The sequence below is a fragment of the Salvelinus alpinus genome, chromosome 6 (genome assembly GCF_045679555.1).
Source record: "Salvelinus alpinus chromosome 6, SLU_Salpinus.1, whole genome shotgun sequence".
NCBI classification, from domain to species: domain Eukaryota; kingdom Metazoa; phylum Chordata; class Actinopteri; order Salmoniformes; family Salmonidae; genus Salvelinus; species Salvelinus alpinus.
In genome coordinates, this window is record NC_092091.1 from 36,619,485 (window position 1) to 36,638,298 (window position 18,814).

General features: G+C 41.1%; 3 protein-coding genes across 15 annotated transcripts in view; 2 read left to right on the forward strand and 1 right to left on the reverse strand.

The window, feature by feature from the left end:
* The window catches only part of LOC139578644 (pre-B-cell leukemia transcription factor 1), an 88,166-nt gene extending 79,884 nt beyond the window's left edge, over positions 1–8,282 (forward strand). For 2 of the 4 annotated variants that reach the window (XM_071406514.1, XM_071406515.1), the window contains 4 exons: positions 228–387; positions 1,251–1,363; positions 1,812–1,901; positions 4,761–8,282. In XM_071406514.1, the coding sequence (XP_071262615.1) occupies positions 228–387; positions 1,251–1,363; positions 1,812–1,901; positions 4,761–4,853 (456 nt within the window). In that variant the 3' untranslated portion in view covers positions 4,854–8,282. The remainder of the gene's footprint in view (positions 1–227; positions 388–1,250; positions 1,364–1,811; positions 1,902–4,760) is intronic. The other 2 variants (XM_071406516.1, XM_071406518.1) reach the window with 1 other exon arrangement.
* A 7,180-nt stretch (positions 8,283–15,462) lies between these two features.
* On the reverse strand, positions 15,463–18,219 carry LOC139578646 (mediator of RNA polymerase II transcription subunit 8). The gene is made up of 7 exons (XM_071406530.1): positions 18,079–18,219; positions 17,744–17,865; positions 17,265–17,409; positions 16,947–17,087; positions 16,326–16,413; positions 15,924–16,160; positions 15,463–15,657 (listed from the first exon to the last, which is right to left on the reverse strand). Exons 1-7 carry the CDS (start codon positions 18,082–18,084, stop codon positions 15,590–15,592), a joined length of 807 nt encoding a protein of 268 aa, XP_071262631.1. The 5' UTR covers positions 18,085–18,219; the 3' UTR covers positions 15,463–15,589.
* Positions 18,220–18,479: 260 nt separating this feature from the next.
* The window catches only part of LOC139578645 (KICSTOR complex protein SZT2-like), a 117,033-nt gene continuing 116,698 nt past the window's right edge, over positions 18,480–18,814 (forward strand). For all 10 annotated transcript variants that reach the window (XM_071406519.1, XM_071406520.1, XM_071406523.1 and 7 more), the window contains exon 1: positions 18,480–18,616. In XM_071406519.1, coding sequence (XP_071262620.1) covers positions 18,593–18,616 — 24 coding nt within the window. In that variant the 5' untranslated portion in view covers positions 18,480–18,592. The remainder of the gene's footprint in view (positions 18,617–18,814) is intronic.

The window sequence follows — 18,814 nt, forward strand, 5'->3', positions numbered from 1 at the left end:
ACCTTTGACCAGGGCCTATAGGGCTCCGGTTAAAAGTAGTGCACTATAAAGGGTATAGTCTTTCTTCAGTGTCGGATAGGATATGCCAGACAGTGGAGGGCCATGCATGCAGTGCTCATTCTGATTCTGATTTCACACTCAGAATTTGCTCAGTAAAAAAGTGGGACATTTATTTGTGTAACATTAACATTGTGTAAGCATTTACAAGTTGCATGTTGTTTGTACAGGTTTCCAACTGGTTCGGAAATAAAAGAATCAGATACAAGAAAAACATTGGAAAGTTCCAGGAAGAAGCCAACATGTACGCTGCCAAAACTGCTGTGAACGCGACCAACGTATCCTCACACGGGAGCCAGGCTAACTCGCCCTCCACTCCAAATTCTGCAGGTGAGACTAAAGAATAATACCAATGGGTTATTTGGAAGGCTCTGAATGCACTCTATATCAGTCAAGGGCATTTTTCCATGCTCAAGTCAAAAGAAAAAAAGGAAAAATGGCTTTGTCCAAGAGTAGGATACCAGGGCCCCATGTCAAGTCTCCCAATACTTTCTTAGCTGTTGTCTTCTTTTCAATTAACACACCTTTTATTGTACTTTATCTCAATACAGAACATTTACATTTTCTTGTACCAATTGAATTTACTGAATTCATTTAATCTTGTTGACCATGAATAACAGTTTTACAGAAACACATAACATATCATTCATGATACTTTGACTCTAGAGTCCTACTACCATTCTACTTTCTTGTTGACAAATAGTCACAACAACAACACATCTGACGACTGTATTCGACTCACCGTTCCCTCAGCTCTATGCTGCCACTCTCTAATCTGTCTGCTCGCTCTGGCCCTAACCCTAACACTAGCTCTATTTCTAACTTTTTCTCTCGCAGGGGTGGGCAACTCCAGTCCTCGAGGGCCTGATTGGTGTCACACTTTCCCTCCATCCCTAGCAAACACAGCTGATTTAATCAAATTGCATTCTAAACTGAAGCTCATGATTAGGTGATTATTGGAGTCAGGTGTGTTAGCTGGGGCTAGGGGCAAAACTGTGACACCAATCAGGCCCTTGAGGACTGGAATTGCCCACCCCTGCGTCCAGCGCTAACTGCATTTGTTTGCCTGCTGACACTTTGCATGGTGCTTCTCCGGGTCTAACCCTGGACGGGGCCAAGTGGCTGAATTCTGCTCTGCTTGCTCCTCTTTCTCGCTGCTCTGTGATTCCAGTGCTCCCTCTCTCCTCTTCCAGGTTCTGCTGGATCTTTTAACATGTCAAACTCCGGTGACTTGTTCATGAGCGTGCAGTCTCTCAATGGGGACTCGTACCAAGGGGCTCAGGTGGGAGCCAACGTGCAGTCACAGGTAGGGCCCTATAACTAAGCAGTGCAGAAGATACTACTATAGGAACAGATCCACCTCCCTAAGAATAGGCCTTGTAAGCTATCCTAAACGCACCACAGGCATCTCAGTACTCCTCCAGTGTCTACATCACTATGGGCTCCTAATAGCGCCACACCATAGGGTTTTCAAGGTATCTTCTTCTACCATACTAAAACATTACAGCGAGTGTAACAGTGAAAATAATTCAGTGCTCTCTGCAGCTCTCACTAATTTCATCCTTTCGACAGTCTTCTGAACACATTTTTGGGTTATCTTGCTTCATATTGTCCATGGCTGGATGTATTTCCTGTGTGTTGTCTCTGCCTGTACTGTGTATCACACTTCTTCTTGTCTTTGTCTTACAGTGTTAGTCTTGTTTATCTTCTGTGCTCTGACCTTGCTTTGTTTGTGTTCCTCTGTTGTGTTTCAGGTGGATACCCTTCGCCATGTTATCAGTCAGACAGGCGGATACAGTGAGGGCCTCACAGCCAGCCAGATGTACAGTCCGCAGGGCATCAATGTAAGGAGAAAAAAAAACACACGTTTTTTCCCCGCTTTCTCTTCCCCCTACCAATTATTTTAAAGCCATAGGGCTCAGAATGCCACTTAGTAGGACTTGTCTCAGCTCCACCACAGTCACCTAGTTGATTGCTTCTGTATCGGTCACGCCACGGGCAGAACGCCAGAACGGCGTGGGGCCGGCCACACACACACACACTCGGAGCGGCCGCCTGAGCCTGTCACGTCCAATCAGCTCTCCCGTAGCACCTGCAGCCAATCGCGGCCGTGCAGGAATGGCACAAACAGGTGACACATCCTTTGACGCGTGGATCGGAAGCCCCCCAACGCCCTCACCGACCACCTGATCCTAATCATCACTGCGGATCCAGAGGCCCCGTTAAAACCCTATCAGAACAACCCCAGAGTAGAGTCACACTAAAAATAAAACTAGCCAAACTGCTAGCCCCTCGACAGAGCACTGAGGGGCATAACATGGGGGCGTATTTCCACCATGTTATATTTTTTTCTTATTTTTTAGGGGATGGGGGGGTTTGGGTTTGGGGGAGTGTGTGTGTTTTGGGTGAGGGCAGAGGAGAGGAGGGGAGGAAGGGGGGAGGTTAGCTGGCGGCTGCAAACAGCAGGGAAATTCACAGCGACAAGCCGTGTCGTAAAAGGGAAAATCAATAAGACAGACACAAGGAGAGCGGAGTGTGGACTTGGGACAGCAATCCAAGCGCATTGCTCAGATCATGCTCCCGCCACACTAATGGCCCTGACAGCGAGCCGCGGCAGTGTGGGTCGGTGAGAGCTACGACGAGAGAGAGGACGGTCACAGGCACACACAGCCACGCGGCTAGGCTTCTGGCTTCCTCTCCCGTCGTGCCTCAATGGCCATATGATAATGAGATGAAATGCCTCCTGTAAAACAAAAGTGGGGTATGTAGTGTGTATTCAAATCCCCCCTCCTTTCCTGGCTTGCTCTCCACTCTACGCTCATCTCCCTCCCACAGAACAGGCTGTGATAACCCTGAGAGAGCACTACTAATGTGTTCAAGCCTTGTTCTCAGACAGCACTCTGACCTCATGGATATCGTTATCCTTGGACCCCTGCTTGCTGTACCATGTCCTAAAATGCCACAATATTCTATTTTTTCCACACACTTTCATAGCTTTTAAAGAACACTCTTACTGCGTAATACGAGAAGGATATCGTGTTATCTGATTTTTGAAATAAAAATGTAACAGCAGACTAGGCCTACGTTGTTATCCTTTCATTTTTTTCGAACAAAAATATCACATACAAATATGGTTCCCCATTTTTAATGTAGGATTTGGGGAGATATAATAACTGTAATCATATCTTACAGAAATGATTTATACATTTTAGAATTCTAGAGTGGGGTTGACTAGTTTTATTTCCTTGCCTCTCTGCAGCATTTTACGAAAATAGTATTTGTGTCAAAGGGAAATTTCACAATTAGCTTATGTTCATCATCTCCAGCACCACCCCAACATCAACATATGTGAAAATGACGCGTTTCTATGTTTTGTAGTAAAAGAGAGAGGAAGATAAGTGTTTCCAATTATATCATCAACCAATTGGTAGGCAATGCCTACTCATAATTGTCTAAAATCACACGATGCACACCGATGATGTCATTGGAAACACTTATCTTCCACCATCTTTTTTAATACAAAACTTAGAAACGTGCCATTTTCACATATGTTGATGTTGGGGTGGTGCTGGAGATGAATAGATGAATATGAAGTTGAAAATTACACATTTACCTCAGTATCGAACCTAGAAACAGTGTATCAAACTTTATGCTCGTCCAGCTTTACAGATGGATAAGGAGAGAGAGAGAGAGAGAGAGAGAGAGGAGAGAGAGAGATCGGCAGTATGTTCTATCTGTGAACGGAGAAAAGACTCCCCTCTCTCTGTGTTGATAATGACTGAGCAGTTACATAATGGGTTTTGTGGTAGACAAGAACAGTAATTACAGTTTGGAAATAGACAGAGAGAGTGTCACCAAAGTCAGACATTTGAAGACATTTCTTTTTCCTCCATTTTTGATTACAGACTTTCTTCTGGCTAAAATAACAGGCTTTGAAATGAAAGGCTGTCAAGGACCATTTCCAGTTTTTCTGATGGCATGAAATTTGCTATTAATATCTCAATGCTCTTTAGCAGGACTGTCTCCGGGATTGGAAATGGCTTACGCGTCCCTCATTGTGTTTTCATTCAATGTCACAATTGGCGACCATTGATTCCTCTTAAGACTGTTTTGTGACTTTTGTTTTAAGGTCCTTTTCAGACATTGTCACTGTTATTATTATGTGTGTCGTTGAATGTAACAGGCATTTATCTCAACCCCAGTGATACAAGAATGCAGTATTGGTTTTGAAGTGAAGACAAAATTGTCTTCATTATAGAAATTTGAGCACACTGCATGTGATCTGAGAGGTACATATATGTGATTTACATAATTTTCAGTTGCTTTAAACAAGTACAATTTTTGTGACAATTCTGTTCTGAAATATGAGGTCTAGGTTACTGTAATTTGAGTGAATCAGATCTTCGTCCAATACAGATTTGGCTTGAGGCTTTAGTGGAATGTTGGTTGTTGTTGTTTTGAGGTCGTTCTAGCATTAGTAAAGCTCATACCGTACCTACTACACGTGTCCCCAGGACTTCACAGATATGGCATTCAGTACTGCAGATAAGATGATATTATAAACTAATTGAACTGTATAATGAATATGTACTCTGAAAGAGAAGAGAAAAAATAAGAAGCAAAGACATAGGGTATAATTAGTGTCTTTTATGCCTGGGCTCATACTTCCTCCCTCCATTCTGTCTCTCCTGTCTCTCTCTCAGGCAAACGGAGGCTGGCAGGATGCTACCACCCCCTCATCAGTGACATCACCCACAGAAGGACCCGGAAGTGTTCACTCGGACACGTCCAACTGAACCCTCCACCCTTCTCCTCCACCACCGTCCAGACAGCCCTAACCTCCACCCTCGATCATCCAGCCAGCTTCCCAGCCAGCTTCCCAGCCAGCCCCCCCCCCCCCCCCCCCCCCCATCAGGACTGGAGGTGACACACTAGACTCGTCACAGGGCAGGAGACCTCTCTCTACGGGGGGGGACTACAGAATGAAACACCATCACCACCACCAGACAGTTCTTTACAACCAACCATGACACAGTCAGTCAGTCAGTAGCCTGAGTAGGGCTCTTTTCCTCCACCTATCTACAACCCCCTCACTGTCTGTTTGTACAGTTTTCTTCGCCATTTATCCATGTTGCCTCATTGTGTGATCATCTGACTTATAACACAGTAGGCAAACAGTTACAACACGTATATACAGTATGGCCCGTATCTTGTAGATTTAAATGCTTTTCACACTACCTCTATTGAAAATAACAAGAAAACAACAACAACAATGGGACATCTTCTAAATAAGCTTTGTTTTTTGTTGTTGTAATTACTGGTATCGACAGTAGCTCTCAATCTCCTCTTGTCCTGTCTCAAGGCTTGTTTTTAAGGACAGTTTTGCCTTTGTGACAAGTTTCACCCTACATAATTACTTAATTCACAACATAAAATAAATTCTATTAAAATTGTCCAGTGCCAAAGTTCAACACAGGAGATGAATTTGTATAATATGAATTGTGCTTGTAAATAAAACATCCCTCTGACATTTCATATCGAAAAAGGGTTCATCACTGTATTTAATTACATTTCATGTTAGCAGAGTATCAACAGGGTGCTTTGAAAAGGAGATTCAACCTTTCCTCCTCATTTTAAGCATTCCGTTTCAGAGCTTCTACATTGGCCAATAAGACGTTAAACATTTTTACTGCAAGAATGGTAGCCTATGTTTTCTGCTCATACTGAATGCAGCATAGCATGAGTGATAACCAATGCATAAGCAAACATTATGAGAGTAACAGTGTGCTCCAGAATAAATGGAAGAGACAGTCTGGAAGGTCAGAAGGGAATGGATCGTGGGGATTCTAGCTACTGGAATTCTAATAAATTCACCGCTCTTGAAATATTGTTTGTAGTGTGCACTGCATCCAGAGACCATTGACCTGCAGTTTAAAATCTACCCAGAACACTTAATCAATGAGTACATTAGCATCAATTATAATAAGCCAATATGTCTTTAAGCACAGTGACTTACAGTGATTACCCTGGGTAACACTTATATTTGTCAAAGAGAAGAACACAGTACAGAGAACACACATGAATGATAGTTGTACTCTATTCTATACAGTCTACATATACGGAACATATGGTGTGTATACATACTGTACACAAACATACACTACCATTATCACCATCACTGTGCATCAGTGTTATCGTAATAGCCAAATACTGCTGGTAACCAAAATCACTTGTTTAAGTGCAAAAAAAGGCATTTTAATGTAGATTTTAATTCTGATTTTGTGGTATAATGTTGTAGTAATTGAAGACACGACTACACATGATGAAATATCTCTCAAAATTACAGTCTTTGTTTGGTGTTTTTGGTGCTAGTTAGCTCTTTTATTTCCTATTTCTCAGTAGTATATTTCTGTCCATTTATTATTGTCACCCAGTTTGAATTTCTCCATTCAACCTCATCACTCATATCATCCTGTTTTTACATTTTGGTTATCAAGGTTGGTCTCTATTCACTCTTATGTTTCAGCATCCTCCTAGCATATGGCGTCAGTCTAAATTACGCAAATAAAAAATAAATAATTTGAAATTAGATGTATAATTTTGTTGTATTAGATTTTAGCTACAGTATTTTTGTACACACAAATACACATTGCTTTCTTGGGCATTTCAACATATCGACCATACTATTACGTAGATACCAAAAAATAACTGCAGAAACTTCAGCTCTATACATTGGGATCAGCTTGACCAACTCGACTTTGTTTGTTTTGTAAAATTGTGTATTAACTGAAGTACTCCACGAACATCTCATAGGAATGTTCAGGTACTCTTTCTGTACTCAACACCAAAATGCAGTCCGAACACGGTAGTGTTTGTTAATAGGAATGAAATGGAAAAGACTAACCCTGATGGCACACAGACAGATACAGATGTTTGGATATATTTTTATGTCCTCATGTTGTGAATAAATACATTTGGCTACTGTTTTACTTTTCTTTTGCTTGGTTACAGGACTTACAGTACGTTCTATTTTATTTTCTTGCTAGCATAATGTGAATTAGCCCAAGAATACTCTATGTATGTAGATGTACACCTTTATTCTTGTTTAGCGTTTTTTGGGGAATTGGACAGTATCCATTTTAAAACAAAGCAGCTACAGTAAATGTTTGACCGAGACAGACAGACAGTAGGACAGAGTTCCTTTCACATTACGGATATAATCCACTCACTGGTTCACTTTGTACTTTCTAAAGCATCGACACAAAGGCTTGCTTCTAAAATGGGTACTGTCTTGTTAATTAAAGGTGATGTGAAAAGTTTGTATGAACACTGTCTCACGACAGTGTTTTTAGCCCAACTAAATCCATGGTAATAGATATACATTATATAGTATTTAAAATCATAACCAACATCTGTATAGATAACTACAGTACCACACAGCTGAATCCACCATAGACTGCATATCACAGAACTAAGCTCTTCTTTCACAAACTACATTTTATATTTGATGTACTTTTTGGAGACGTGGAAGTGTACTATGATGAGTGAAGCAAAATCTTGTTATTTTTTTGATAACTACAAATGGCTTAATTTGCTCCCACATCTGACAGTCCAGTTGACGGAAAACACATAGGTACACTATGAGTGGAGTATGTTTGAGTGGTGTCCTGGCCTTTCGATACAGATTTTAGCCATGTGGCAAGCAGAACAATAGCTTTTGTGATGCGTTGGCCGTAAAATAAGTAAAAGTTACTCTACTTTTCACATTGACTTTCCAGTATCATCATTATTATTGAAAGCTTCATGTAATGATGCTTTTAGTTTTTGGATATAAAAGGGAGAGAAAAAATAACTATAAAAAAGAAAGAAGAAACTGAACAATTTGTAAAACATCAAATGTTTTCTTTGTGGCATGTCTTTTGTTCTTTAATAAAATACCGTACTGCAGTGTTTTTGAATGTTACTTATTTTTTATAAAGATTTCAGAGTGAAATCATGGATCCTTTTCTTGACAGGTTTGACATTTTAAGATCTCTCTGCATATGTAAAAAAAAAAAAAAAAAAAAAAAAGTATAACATTGGAAACCGCAAAACTATTGTCTTTTTAATTCCGATTTAAAACCTGTTTTCTGTGGAGAAAAAAATAGCTAACAAGGTGTAGGTTTTATGGTCTCTTTCTTTGTACTGGTAATGCATATTCCAAATAAATTGTTTCTTTTGTTGCATACTTTTGTATTGTCCTCATTGGTTTTCCTTGTCACACACATACTATGGAGATTTCCATACATTAAATTAATTTATTCAGCCCCGTCCCTTAGCTTTATAACAAAACCAAGTAGTGGGGATGCAGTTGACTGAAAAACAAATCAAAGATTGTGAATTTAAGACATAAGACTTCAGTAACAGGGTCAGGGTCATAAGTTACTGTAGGACACAAGTTTACACGTCTCAGACTTGTCAGTCCTTCACCTCTGGATAGGATCGCACATCACACTTCAAAAACATGCTTAAGCATTGGGGGCATTTTCTCACTGTTGACATAACGTCAGAGCTGGGGTGAGCTGGAGAGGGTGTGAAGGGGACATTTTCTCAGTTTTCTAAGTGAGTGAAAGCTGTGTGCTTACAGCAAGCAGACAGACGCCCCCGGTTCCCCCTCCTACCTCCTACCTCCCACACATAGCAGAGGGGAGGAGGGGGGGATAAGGAACAAGGAAGGGTTTCCAAAACGATCAGAGAGCAGCCAAATCACAGAGCGTGACAGAGACTGTGGGAGTGACATATGCAAACATGATCAAATATAATTACATGGGGATGTCTCCTTGTTTCTATCAAAGGGTTTCTTCTAGGCTCTGTTAGGAGGATGAAAGAGAGGAACTGTTGGATGTGTACTGTATGCTTTAATATATTCACCATGGCTTTACAAACCAAAAAGGTATTGTGAGTTTAATTACTGTACGCTGCTCTCTTGAAAAGGCATAAATCCCATACTGAGTAGAAAATCAGTTGCACTTACTATTCAAGTGCTTTAATCATCAGCAAAACAACCTGGTTAATGAGTTTCGCCTGTACCTTGCTGCCCATTCAAACACTTGTTGTGAATTCACTGTACTGTAAGCTATCCTACTGAATGCACAGAGCAATTGGGGATGCACAGCACTCTACACAGTGTATGTAACAATATTATATATTCTGTGGTAATGGGTTATATTTTTCTTATAAATATGCAATAAGCATAATCCCTTTAACATGCTTTGGTTTTTAGGTGGTATTTAGTATGTCAATATTGATCTACAAGGGGAAGCCGCTTGTTCTATGTCTTGTAGTTGGGCAAATTAAAGGGACATATATTTTAAAAAGCTCTGGCATTTCTCTAGTTCTATCAATACATACTCCTTTTTCCAGCTGCACTTCATGAATAAATGACTTCTCAAACTTAAATAGTTTTTGTCATATTGGCTGTTTTAGAAGTGTCTTTTTGAAAGGTCAGCAGCCAGGGACCGGTGTCTGAGAAACAAATTAAGTTAGGAAGAAGACCGATGCCAACCAAAGTGGTGGTGTTTATTGCTGGCCACTATTTGTAGTCCCTCACAATCCATATTTTTCATTTGTGCTTGATTTTGTGTTTGTTTTCTGCTATAGTATCCAATAACACACATGTGTTGAGCATAAACTGTCTCAGTACTAATACATAGCTTATGTCATATCTATACTTTCAACCTAATGCATGTTGCACACAAATCCCTTGCCAATGCCCACACCATATCAATGGCAACACAATGCACAATGTACACCCCCCATATCAAGTTTAGTGTTATTCAGTGTTCATAAAGAAAACCAATACCTGCCAGCACAATACACATACACTGTAGGAGTACAATAACCATCATACACCGTATAAAGGGCTGCAATGCAAGCCCGAGGGAATGGCTATGGAAGCAGAGACATGGCAGGGTCTGAGGGGCTGTGGTCTGATTGCAGGGGCAGAAGGGTTGTGGTCTTGGGGGGCAGGAGATTATGGAGGTCCCTCATTCCCTCATTCGAAGAGATCGCTAAGGGAAGGACCTCTCTCTGGGTCCTACTGGGCAGGGAATGATGATGGGCAGTTGGAGATGGAGGATCGACACCTCATGGTGAGGGAGATACTGCAGTCTCGACTGAGGGAGGGTTGGGGTCAATGCCACTTCAATTCAGGAAGTAAAGTGAAATTCAAATGTTTACCTCTTGAATAGACTGGACTGAAATGGATGGAACTCTGGTCTAAGTGTGTGTCTATCTGTATTGGTTTTCAGTGTGGCAAAGTCACTTGAGCAAAATGTTGTTGGAAGGAATGCTTGCGTTTCTTCTTACCTTTGCATTGCCACCCACAGATCTGTAATGAATTCTTCTGATCCTCTGGTGCTGGAAGTTTCATAAAGGAGACATGTTCGAAACGATTTTACAAATCAGTGTGTCATCATGGTCTTTCATGTCTTAAACCGTGTAATAATTTTACATTTGGGAGATATGGTCCATTTTCTAGTGTGGGAGTTTGATGTTGTAGGCTAAAATGTTGCTTTATAATGTTAGCCTAAAGCTTTCTTAATGAGCCAGATATGGACCTTATCATCTTCTTCCAAAAAATGTAGCCTATATTTCCCTCAAAAACTGTGCCCAAAGACATTCTTTCAAGAGAATTCAAAGCCAAAGACAACCCATCTTGGAATATAAATCCAAAACAAACTGAGAAATGCTAAACATTATCCTCTCTAGATGATCAGGGACATATATATACTGGTATTACAATCACTTTGCATTCAAAGCCAGAACCAAGACTATCGTGCTTGGCTACACACAGTGCCTTGCAAAAGTATTCACCCCCTGGGCATTTTTCCTATTTTGTTGCATTACAACCTGTAATTTAAATTGATTTTATTTGGATTTCATGCAATGGACATACACAAAATAGTCCAAATTGGTGAAGTGAAATGAAAAAAATTACTTGTTTAAAAGAATTCTAAAAAATAAAAAACGGAAAAGAGGTGCGTGCATATGTATTCACCCCCTTTGCTATGAATCCCCTAAATAAGACCTGGTGCAACCAATTACCTTCAGAAGTCACATCATTAGTTGAATAAAGTCCACCTGTGTGCAATCTAAGTGTCACATGAACTCAGTATATATACTCCTGTTCTGAAAGGCCCCAGAGTCTGCAACACCACTAAGCAAGGGGCATCACCAAGAATGCGACACCTTGAACACCAAGGAGCTCTCCGAACAGGTCAGGGACAAAGTTGTGGAGAAGTACTGATCAGGGTTGGGTTATAAAAATATCTGAAACTTTGAACATCCCACGGAGCACCATTAAATCCATTATTAAAAAATGGAAAGAATATGGCACCACAACAAACCTGCCAATAGAGGGCCGCCCACCAAAACTCATGGACCAGGCAAGGAGGGCATTAATCAGAGAGGCAACAAAGAGACCAAAGATAACCCTGAAGGATCTTCATAGTCCACAGCGGAGATTGGAGTAACTGTCTATGGAACCACTTTAAGCCGTACACTCCACAGAGCTTGGCTTTACGGAAAAGTGGCCAGAAAAAAGCCACTGCTTAAAGACAAAAAATAAGCAAACACGTTTGGTGTTTGCCAAAAGGCATGTGTGAGACTCCCCAAATATATGGAAGATGGTACTCTGGTCAGATGAGACTAAAATTGAGCTTTTTGGCCATCAAGGAAAATGCTATGTCTGGCGTAAACCCAACACCTCTCATCACCCCGAGAACACCATCCCGACAGTGAAGCACGGTGGTGGCAGCATCATGCTGTGGGTATGTTTTTCAACGGCAGGGACTGGGAAACTGGTCAGAATTAAAGGAATGATGGATGGCGCTAAATACAGGGAAATTCTTGAGGGAAACCTGTTTCAGTCGTTCAGAGATTTTAGACCGGGACGGAGGTTCACCTTCCAGCAGGACAATGACCCTAAGCATACTGCTAAAGCAACACTTGAGTGGTTTAAGGGAAACATTTAAATGTCTTGGAATGGCCTAGTCAAAGCCCAGACCTCAATCCAATTGAGAATCTGTGGTATTACTTAAAGATTGCTGTACACCAGCGGAACCCATCCAACTTGAAGGAGCTGGAGCAGTTTTGCCTTGAAGAATGGGCAAAAATCCCAGTGGCTGGATGTGCCAATCTTATAGAGACATACCCCAAGAGACTTGCAGCTGTAATTGCTCTCAAAGGTGGCACTACAAAGTATTGACTTTGGGGGGGATGAAAAGTTATGCACTCTCAAGTTTTCTGTTTTTTTTGGGGTCTTATTTCTTGTTTGTTTCACAATAAAAAATAGGTAGGCATGTTGTGTAAATCAAATGATACAAACCCCCAAAAATCTATTTTAATTCCAGGTTGTAAGGCAACAAAAATGCCTTCGTATCTACAAAGGTGTTTTCGGGGGAAACTGATTTTTAGAGAGGAACTTGGATGGGTAGGAAGCTGTCACATTGAGTTTCCCTGCCGTCCCAAGTATCATACCACAGAATGTCTCCTACCCCTCATTGACTCTGTAGGAGAGATGCTCTATTTGTGTCTGTATGTATTTATGCACAAAACTCAGTGAGAAAAAATATGTAATTATCACCTAAGTAAAATATGTAAGTGTCATGATAATTGTCAGAGAAAAGGCAACACGACCTCTAAAATATCTCTATCAGAGAGTGTACATCTGGACCATGAACTTGCACCCTAAAGACTGAAGGAGCTACTGTAGGTTGTAGAACGTTGCCCGATTCTGTTGTGAAACACCGCTGACCCCTTATGGTCAGTTAGGGCAGACTAATCCAAAGGGATACGGCCTGACTGATTTACATAAGCTCTACAGTACTAGAGAGAACAGGCTACTGTTAAGTGGCATTCAGTCATGTCCTGAAGCTCATTGTATCCTAGAAAAGGTAAAACACTTAAACAGAAATTCCAGATCTCACCTTATCATTTTAGATAAGCTGTAAAACGTGTTCTGATGATGAACCTGAATCACATGGAGTATGTGAATGAGAGGAAACATAATGGATCCCCAAACAATTAATAGGAGAATGATAAGAACAATGCAGCCTCTCTCTAAATTCACCACAAGACCAGTTCACTGCTTATTTATCAAATTAAGGCACTTCTGGTACACCTTGCAATTCGTCTCGTGACAAATTTTCTGTACACATTATTAATTAAATATTTAGTAGGACAATTAATCTATTCACATAATATTATCTTCCAGTAAGTGCTAATTTAATGTGCATAGAGGTCAGTCCAACCCCCAACCTGCTTCATTATCACCACCCTTCCCAAGGATTAAAAAAGGGGGGAGGGATAAAGAAAATAAGAGAAAGTGCAACATACAGTGCCTTCAGAAAGTATTCATACCTTTGTCAAGTTGGTTGTTGTACAATGCTATAAAGCCATTTTTAAGTCATGCCATAGATTTTCAAGCTGATTTAACTCAAAACGGTAACTAGGCCAATCAGGAACATTCAACGTCGCCTTGGTAAGCAACTTTAGTGTATATTTGGCCTTGTATTTTGGGTTATTGTCCTGTTGAAAAGTGAATTTGTCTCCCAGTGTCTGTTGGAAAGCAGACTGAACCATGTTTTCCTCTAGGATTTTGTCTGTGCTTAGCCTTATTCAGTTACTTTTTTACCCTAAAAGACTCCCTACTCCTTGCCAATGACAGGCATACCCATAGTCATCATTAGCCTCATGGTGAAATCTCTGAGTGGTTTCCTTCCTCTCCAGCAACTGAGTTAGGAAGGATGCCTGCATATTTGTAGTGACTGGGTGTATTGATACACCACCCAGTGTAATTAATAACTTCACCATGCTCAAAGGGATATTCAATGTCTGTTATTTTTAAAATGTTAACCATCTACCAATAGGTGCCCTTCTTTCCGAGGCTTTGCAAAACCTCACTGTTCTTTGTGGTTGAATCTGTGTTTGAAATTCACTGCTTGACTGAGGGAGCTTAAATATAATTGTATGTGTAGGGCAGAGATGAGGTAGTTATTCAAAAATCATGTTAAACAATTATTGCACACAGAGAGTCCATGCAACATATGTGACTTGTTAATCACATTTTTTTACTCATGAACTTACGTAAGCTTGCCATAACAAAGGTGTTGAATATTTATTGACTCAAGAAATTTCAGCTTTTCATTTTTATTAATTTGTAAACATTTCTAAAAACATAATTCCACTTTGACATTTTGGGATATTGTGTGTAGGCCAGTGACACATTTCAATTTAATCAATCTTAAACTCAAGCTGTAACACAAATTCTGGGAAAAAGTCAAGGGGTGTGAATACTTTCTGAAGGCACTGTATGTCATTTTACAAGGGCCTCACGTCAACCGAAAACATTTTCTTTATTGAATCAAGAGTTGCAGCCCTAATTTTTCTTAATATAAAAAGGAAGCTGCAGTAGCAAAATAAGCCTGTTCAGAGGTCTTTCTCAGAGGTAGGTCAATAGGACATAGGCAGATGGACATTCTACTGGCTATGAAGTCGATTGTTTTCTAAGACATCTATAGACAGTCTGAACCTGTGCATCTTCTAGCTGTCTCAGCAGACTCTCCTCTCATAACAGGGCATGAAGGCTGACCCAGCGAGACGTCGGCCCGGCAGAGGACAGAAGGCGTGTGTGTGTGTAGGACAGAGGGTGTATGTGTGTGTATGTCACTGTGTGTTTGTATGTAGGTCACCCAGCGACCTGTGTCGTATCTGGTGACAGCCACAGCGGTCATTGTGCCTGTGCCGTGGTGTCGCCCGCCCAGCGGGATAGGGATTAGAGTGGACAGACCACGGTGGGGCAGAGGCCTCCCCCACACGTCAGCGTCAACTTTCTCATCTCCTCCCTTAACGACTTTGACGTTATCAGGCCAGGCAGTGCAATGTCCAGCTGCATTACTCTCACCGGTCCTACATTATTCATAGCGGCCACAATGTAGGCAGAGTGTAGGGAGGGATAGGAAGCGGTGTGAGGGTTCAAAAGACTGGACAGACAACATGGTGAAGCAGTTCAAATATAAGGTCTGAAATATAATGCCTGTTCTCTGACTCACTGACACTAAACTCCACACTTGTGTTATATATTTTGAAAGACATAGCTCAACATGTCTGTGATAACACATTTTCTTTGTGTGATAACTTAACACATTGTGGGTTATCTGGATAAAGGTACATTGAAAAATAAAGTGCTAATATTCCCTTCATTCAATATTAATATCAAATCTCATTTAGATTCTCCTGCAGCAATTACCAAGTTCTCAAAATGTCTTGTCCCTCGAATATAAATGGGAAGACCGTGCCATCTAGTGTTCACAAATTGAAGCACAAATATCCGTTTCACTACATTCACCGACACTGTATGACACCTCCTTTTCAAATGGATTTATTTAATCAAAAGATAAAAGATAACACAGCATATATGAATATTTTCATTGCTTTACATCACTCTCTCAGCATCCTGAACACTTTCTCAGTATGGGATAGAGAGAGAATCTTATCGGTTGTAAGGATGCATTGAGGAGGCAGCCTTGATGTTTGTCTTGATGTTGCTTGGCATTTTCCCTGAAAATCCAAAAAATGTAATAATAATAAAAAGGTCAGTTACAGAGCAGTCCTTTGATCAATACCTTTAGGGCCGGGTCCCCAGATACACATTAAGCCAAGTTCTCTATTTAGTTATTTTTAGTCCAGGACTCGGTATAATCTGTGTCTGAACAACCAACTGCCTTTAGTATACAAGTCTATAGAACCTTGATTTAGGGCCTTCAAATAAATACAAGACTTCAAAGTATAGCAAAGCCAGATAATGATATTCAGGCGCATCATACCTGGCTGTCCCTGTTGCTGAGGAGCACCAGGCCCCATGCCTTGCTGCTGGCCTGAACCCCCACCAATGGTAACTTGCTGTAAGGTGGGACCTCCACTCATCATGGGTCCTTGTCCTGGGTGACCAGGGGCAACTGGCCCAGGGGGCCTGCACTTAGAAAGCCCCTTGCCAAAGCCCACCGCTGCCACCAGTGCATTGGTGTCAGCGGTGTTGAATGATGGTTTGTTCTGCCGTATAGCTGAAACAGAGTAGAGTGCATAAGTATCAACTCCATAACATGGATCTTAGGTTAGACAGTGTGTACATTGAGTAAATAAGCATCAATAGCAACTCCATAACGCAGTTCTTAGGTTAGCTTGTTTAAATGTTCAGGTAAAAAACATTATTGGTTCAAACAGTGTACCTGTACTTTCTGCATCCCTATCATCGCGAGGATTGTTCAGTTTCTCCAGTAGATTTGAGCAAAGCTTATTCAGTGTCTGGATTTGTTTCTGTTGTGGGAAAAACAAGGGATTCTTTTGTTACTCATTGCTTCCAAATATAGTTGTGGGATAAAAAGACTTCAATGTGCGTTACATGACAAGTACCATTTACTTAGAATTGTGTCTTCCCACCACACACCATGGTCATGTTCATTACGTAATAAAGGTATTGTACTGTAAGCTTACTCCACAGCTTGAAATGTATCCACTCGCTTCGCCAAATTGGTACCTTTTCAGTGGCACAACTGGCTAACGGCGTTGTCAAGCGGGCAGATGACTCTGGTATGAGCTGTTGTACAGCACTGTACCGAGACCGGGAGGAAGTGAAGCTGCTAAGCAAGCATATTGAGGTCCGTCACACTTGCTTGAAGTGGCCTCAATATTTTCTTGTCGTATTGTCCTTTCCAACAAATGGTGGATGTACAACTTCACTCAGTAGTATGAAAAGGATACAGGTTGCCTTATGTGAACCAGGGACCTACTCTCCTCACACACCTACCATAAAGGACTTTTATGTTTAGATAAAGACCATGTCTGTTTACCTGTGCCACCTCAGGTCCTATCCGGGCAGCTTCTGCACTCAGCTGTTTCTCCTGCTCCTCCACCTCAGGATCAGGCTTGGTGCGCAGGTGATCTGGCACAATCTCATGGCTGAACACAGGCACACGCTGCTCTGTCAGTTTCTGGAGAGTGGGCGCAGTATGTATGGATGTAAGCAAAGACTAGGGTAACGGTATCTGTAAATCCATCCTCCTCTAGCCTAGTTAAATCAGAATCAAAGCTATTCTCACCATTGTTTCACTTAGTGAGCACAGTCTGGTTTAACCAGGCTAATCCATATCCACAGAAAATATACTTACAGCTAGTTCCTCATCCCTGTCTGGAGACAGCAGAAGGGGGATGATGACCTGCTGACGGAAAGATGGCGTCTTCTCATTCCTCAACAGTTTATTGATGGTATTCAACTGACCGGACAGGAGGGCAAAGTTGTCCAACACTGAGGGCCTGTTGTCCAAGTTGTTCAATTACAGAGACACAACAACTTCATTAGCTAGTAGAGTATATTCATTTTCAGACAATCATATGCATTTATCCAAATAGCTCGTTAGCTAGCCAAGTCTTACATATTGGTTTACGTGATGTTTTTCTAAAAGCAACACTAGGACCTTAGTTCGCTTTCTCCAAACTCAGAATTATACACGCCACGCTGTGGTAATTTGTTTGAATGAGAACCCAATGGCTGTACGGGCTTGGGTTCTCGAGAGTTGGCTAACTAACTCATAATTTCAAAGTGTTGCATGCGCAATGCTGTCTAAAGTTAGCTCGTCACTTAAGTTACCATGTCAGTCGTTCATACTCGTTTTCCAACTTGTAGATGAAACTGTGAAGAGCGTTTTTGAGATGAGCCACGCGGGAAATAAGGGATTCCACGGAGGCGTCCAGTAGTTTTTCTTCCCGTTGCTTGATATAAACAATTAAATAGACATTTGATTAGCTAAATAACGTTAGTTTTTTAGCTATCGTTGGTTAGCTAAAGTAGCAGAGTGACATGGGGTAATGTGTGCTGAATCAAACGAAATATTTAACCTGCGATGGTGATTTTTTTATTCAATGGATGGAATTTCAAACAACTGACTGCTTAGGAATTTAACATTTGTAGAAAACGCACCTTACCTGCATTTTTATCAGCCTCTCTTTATGGTAACTGGCTAGCTAGATAAAAAAATAAAAAATCTTAACCGGAAGTAAACAATGAGCGCAACAGTGCGCATGCCCCGTTGAGAATCATTTTGCTGTATGTTCCACATCTTTATACTGAAGTCGCCACATAATCGTGTCTTTGAGTCATCATGCCGTGAAATATTTTATAATATATGCTATATCGCTTATCTGCACGCATTATTTTTCAGAAAGCTGGTCATATCGGAATCAAAATAAATTAGAACTACAAAACCGTCCAAGCCTAGCTTTTTTTGTTGTTGTTGCGTTGTCTAAGCCTAGCTGTGTTGTTCCGGCGGAAAGACTAGGACGCGAGCATCCAGATCACGTGCTTCTTAACTAAATAAACAATACAACGATAGCCAGCAATCGTGCATGAAAACGAACTAAACAAATCGTTATATGTCAGCCAGGTCCTGAAAATATCCTCGGAGCTTTCACAGAACCTGCTAGTTATGCCATACAAGGCATGGCAGAGAGACAGGACAACGAGGTAATTTACTGAGGTTCATGTTTTTGTAGCCCTGACCTGTCACTAGCGCTAGCTATAGCTTGTTATGCTAGCTATAGCTAACTTCTCCAAGTAAAACAGCTAGCAGAGCAACGCTAACTTTAGTTGGCGTGTTGCAAAGCGCTCGCGCCTGAACTGAGCATACCAAAGATACTGTAACGTTACACATGCTGTAAAATA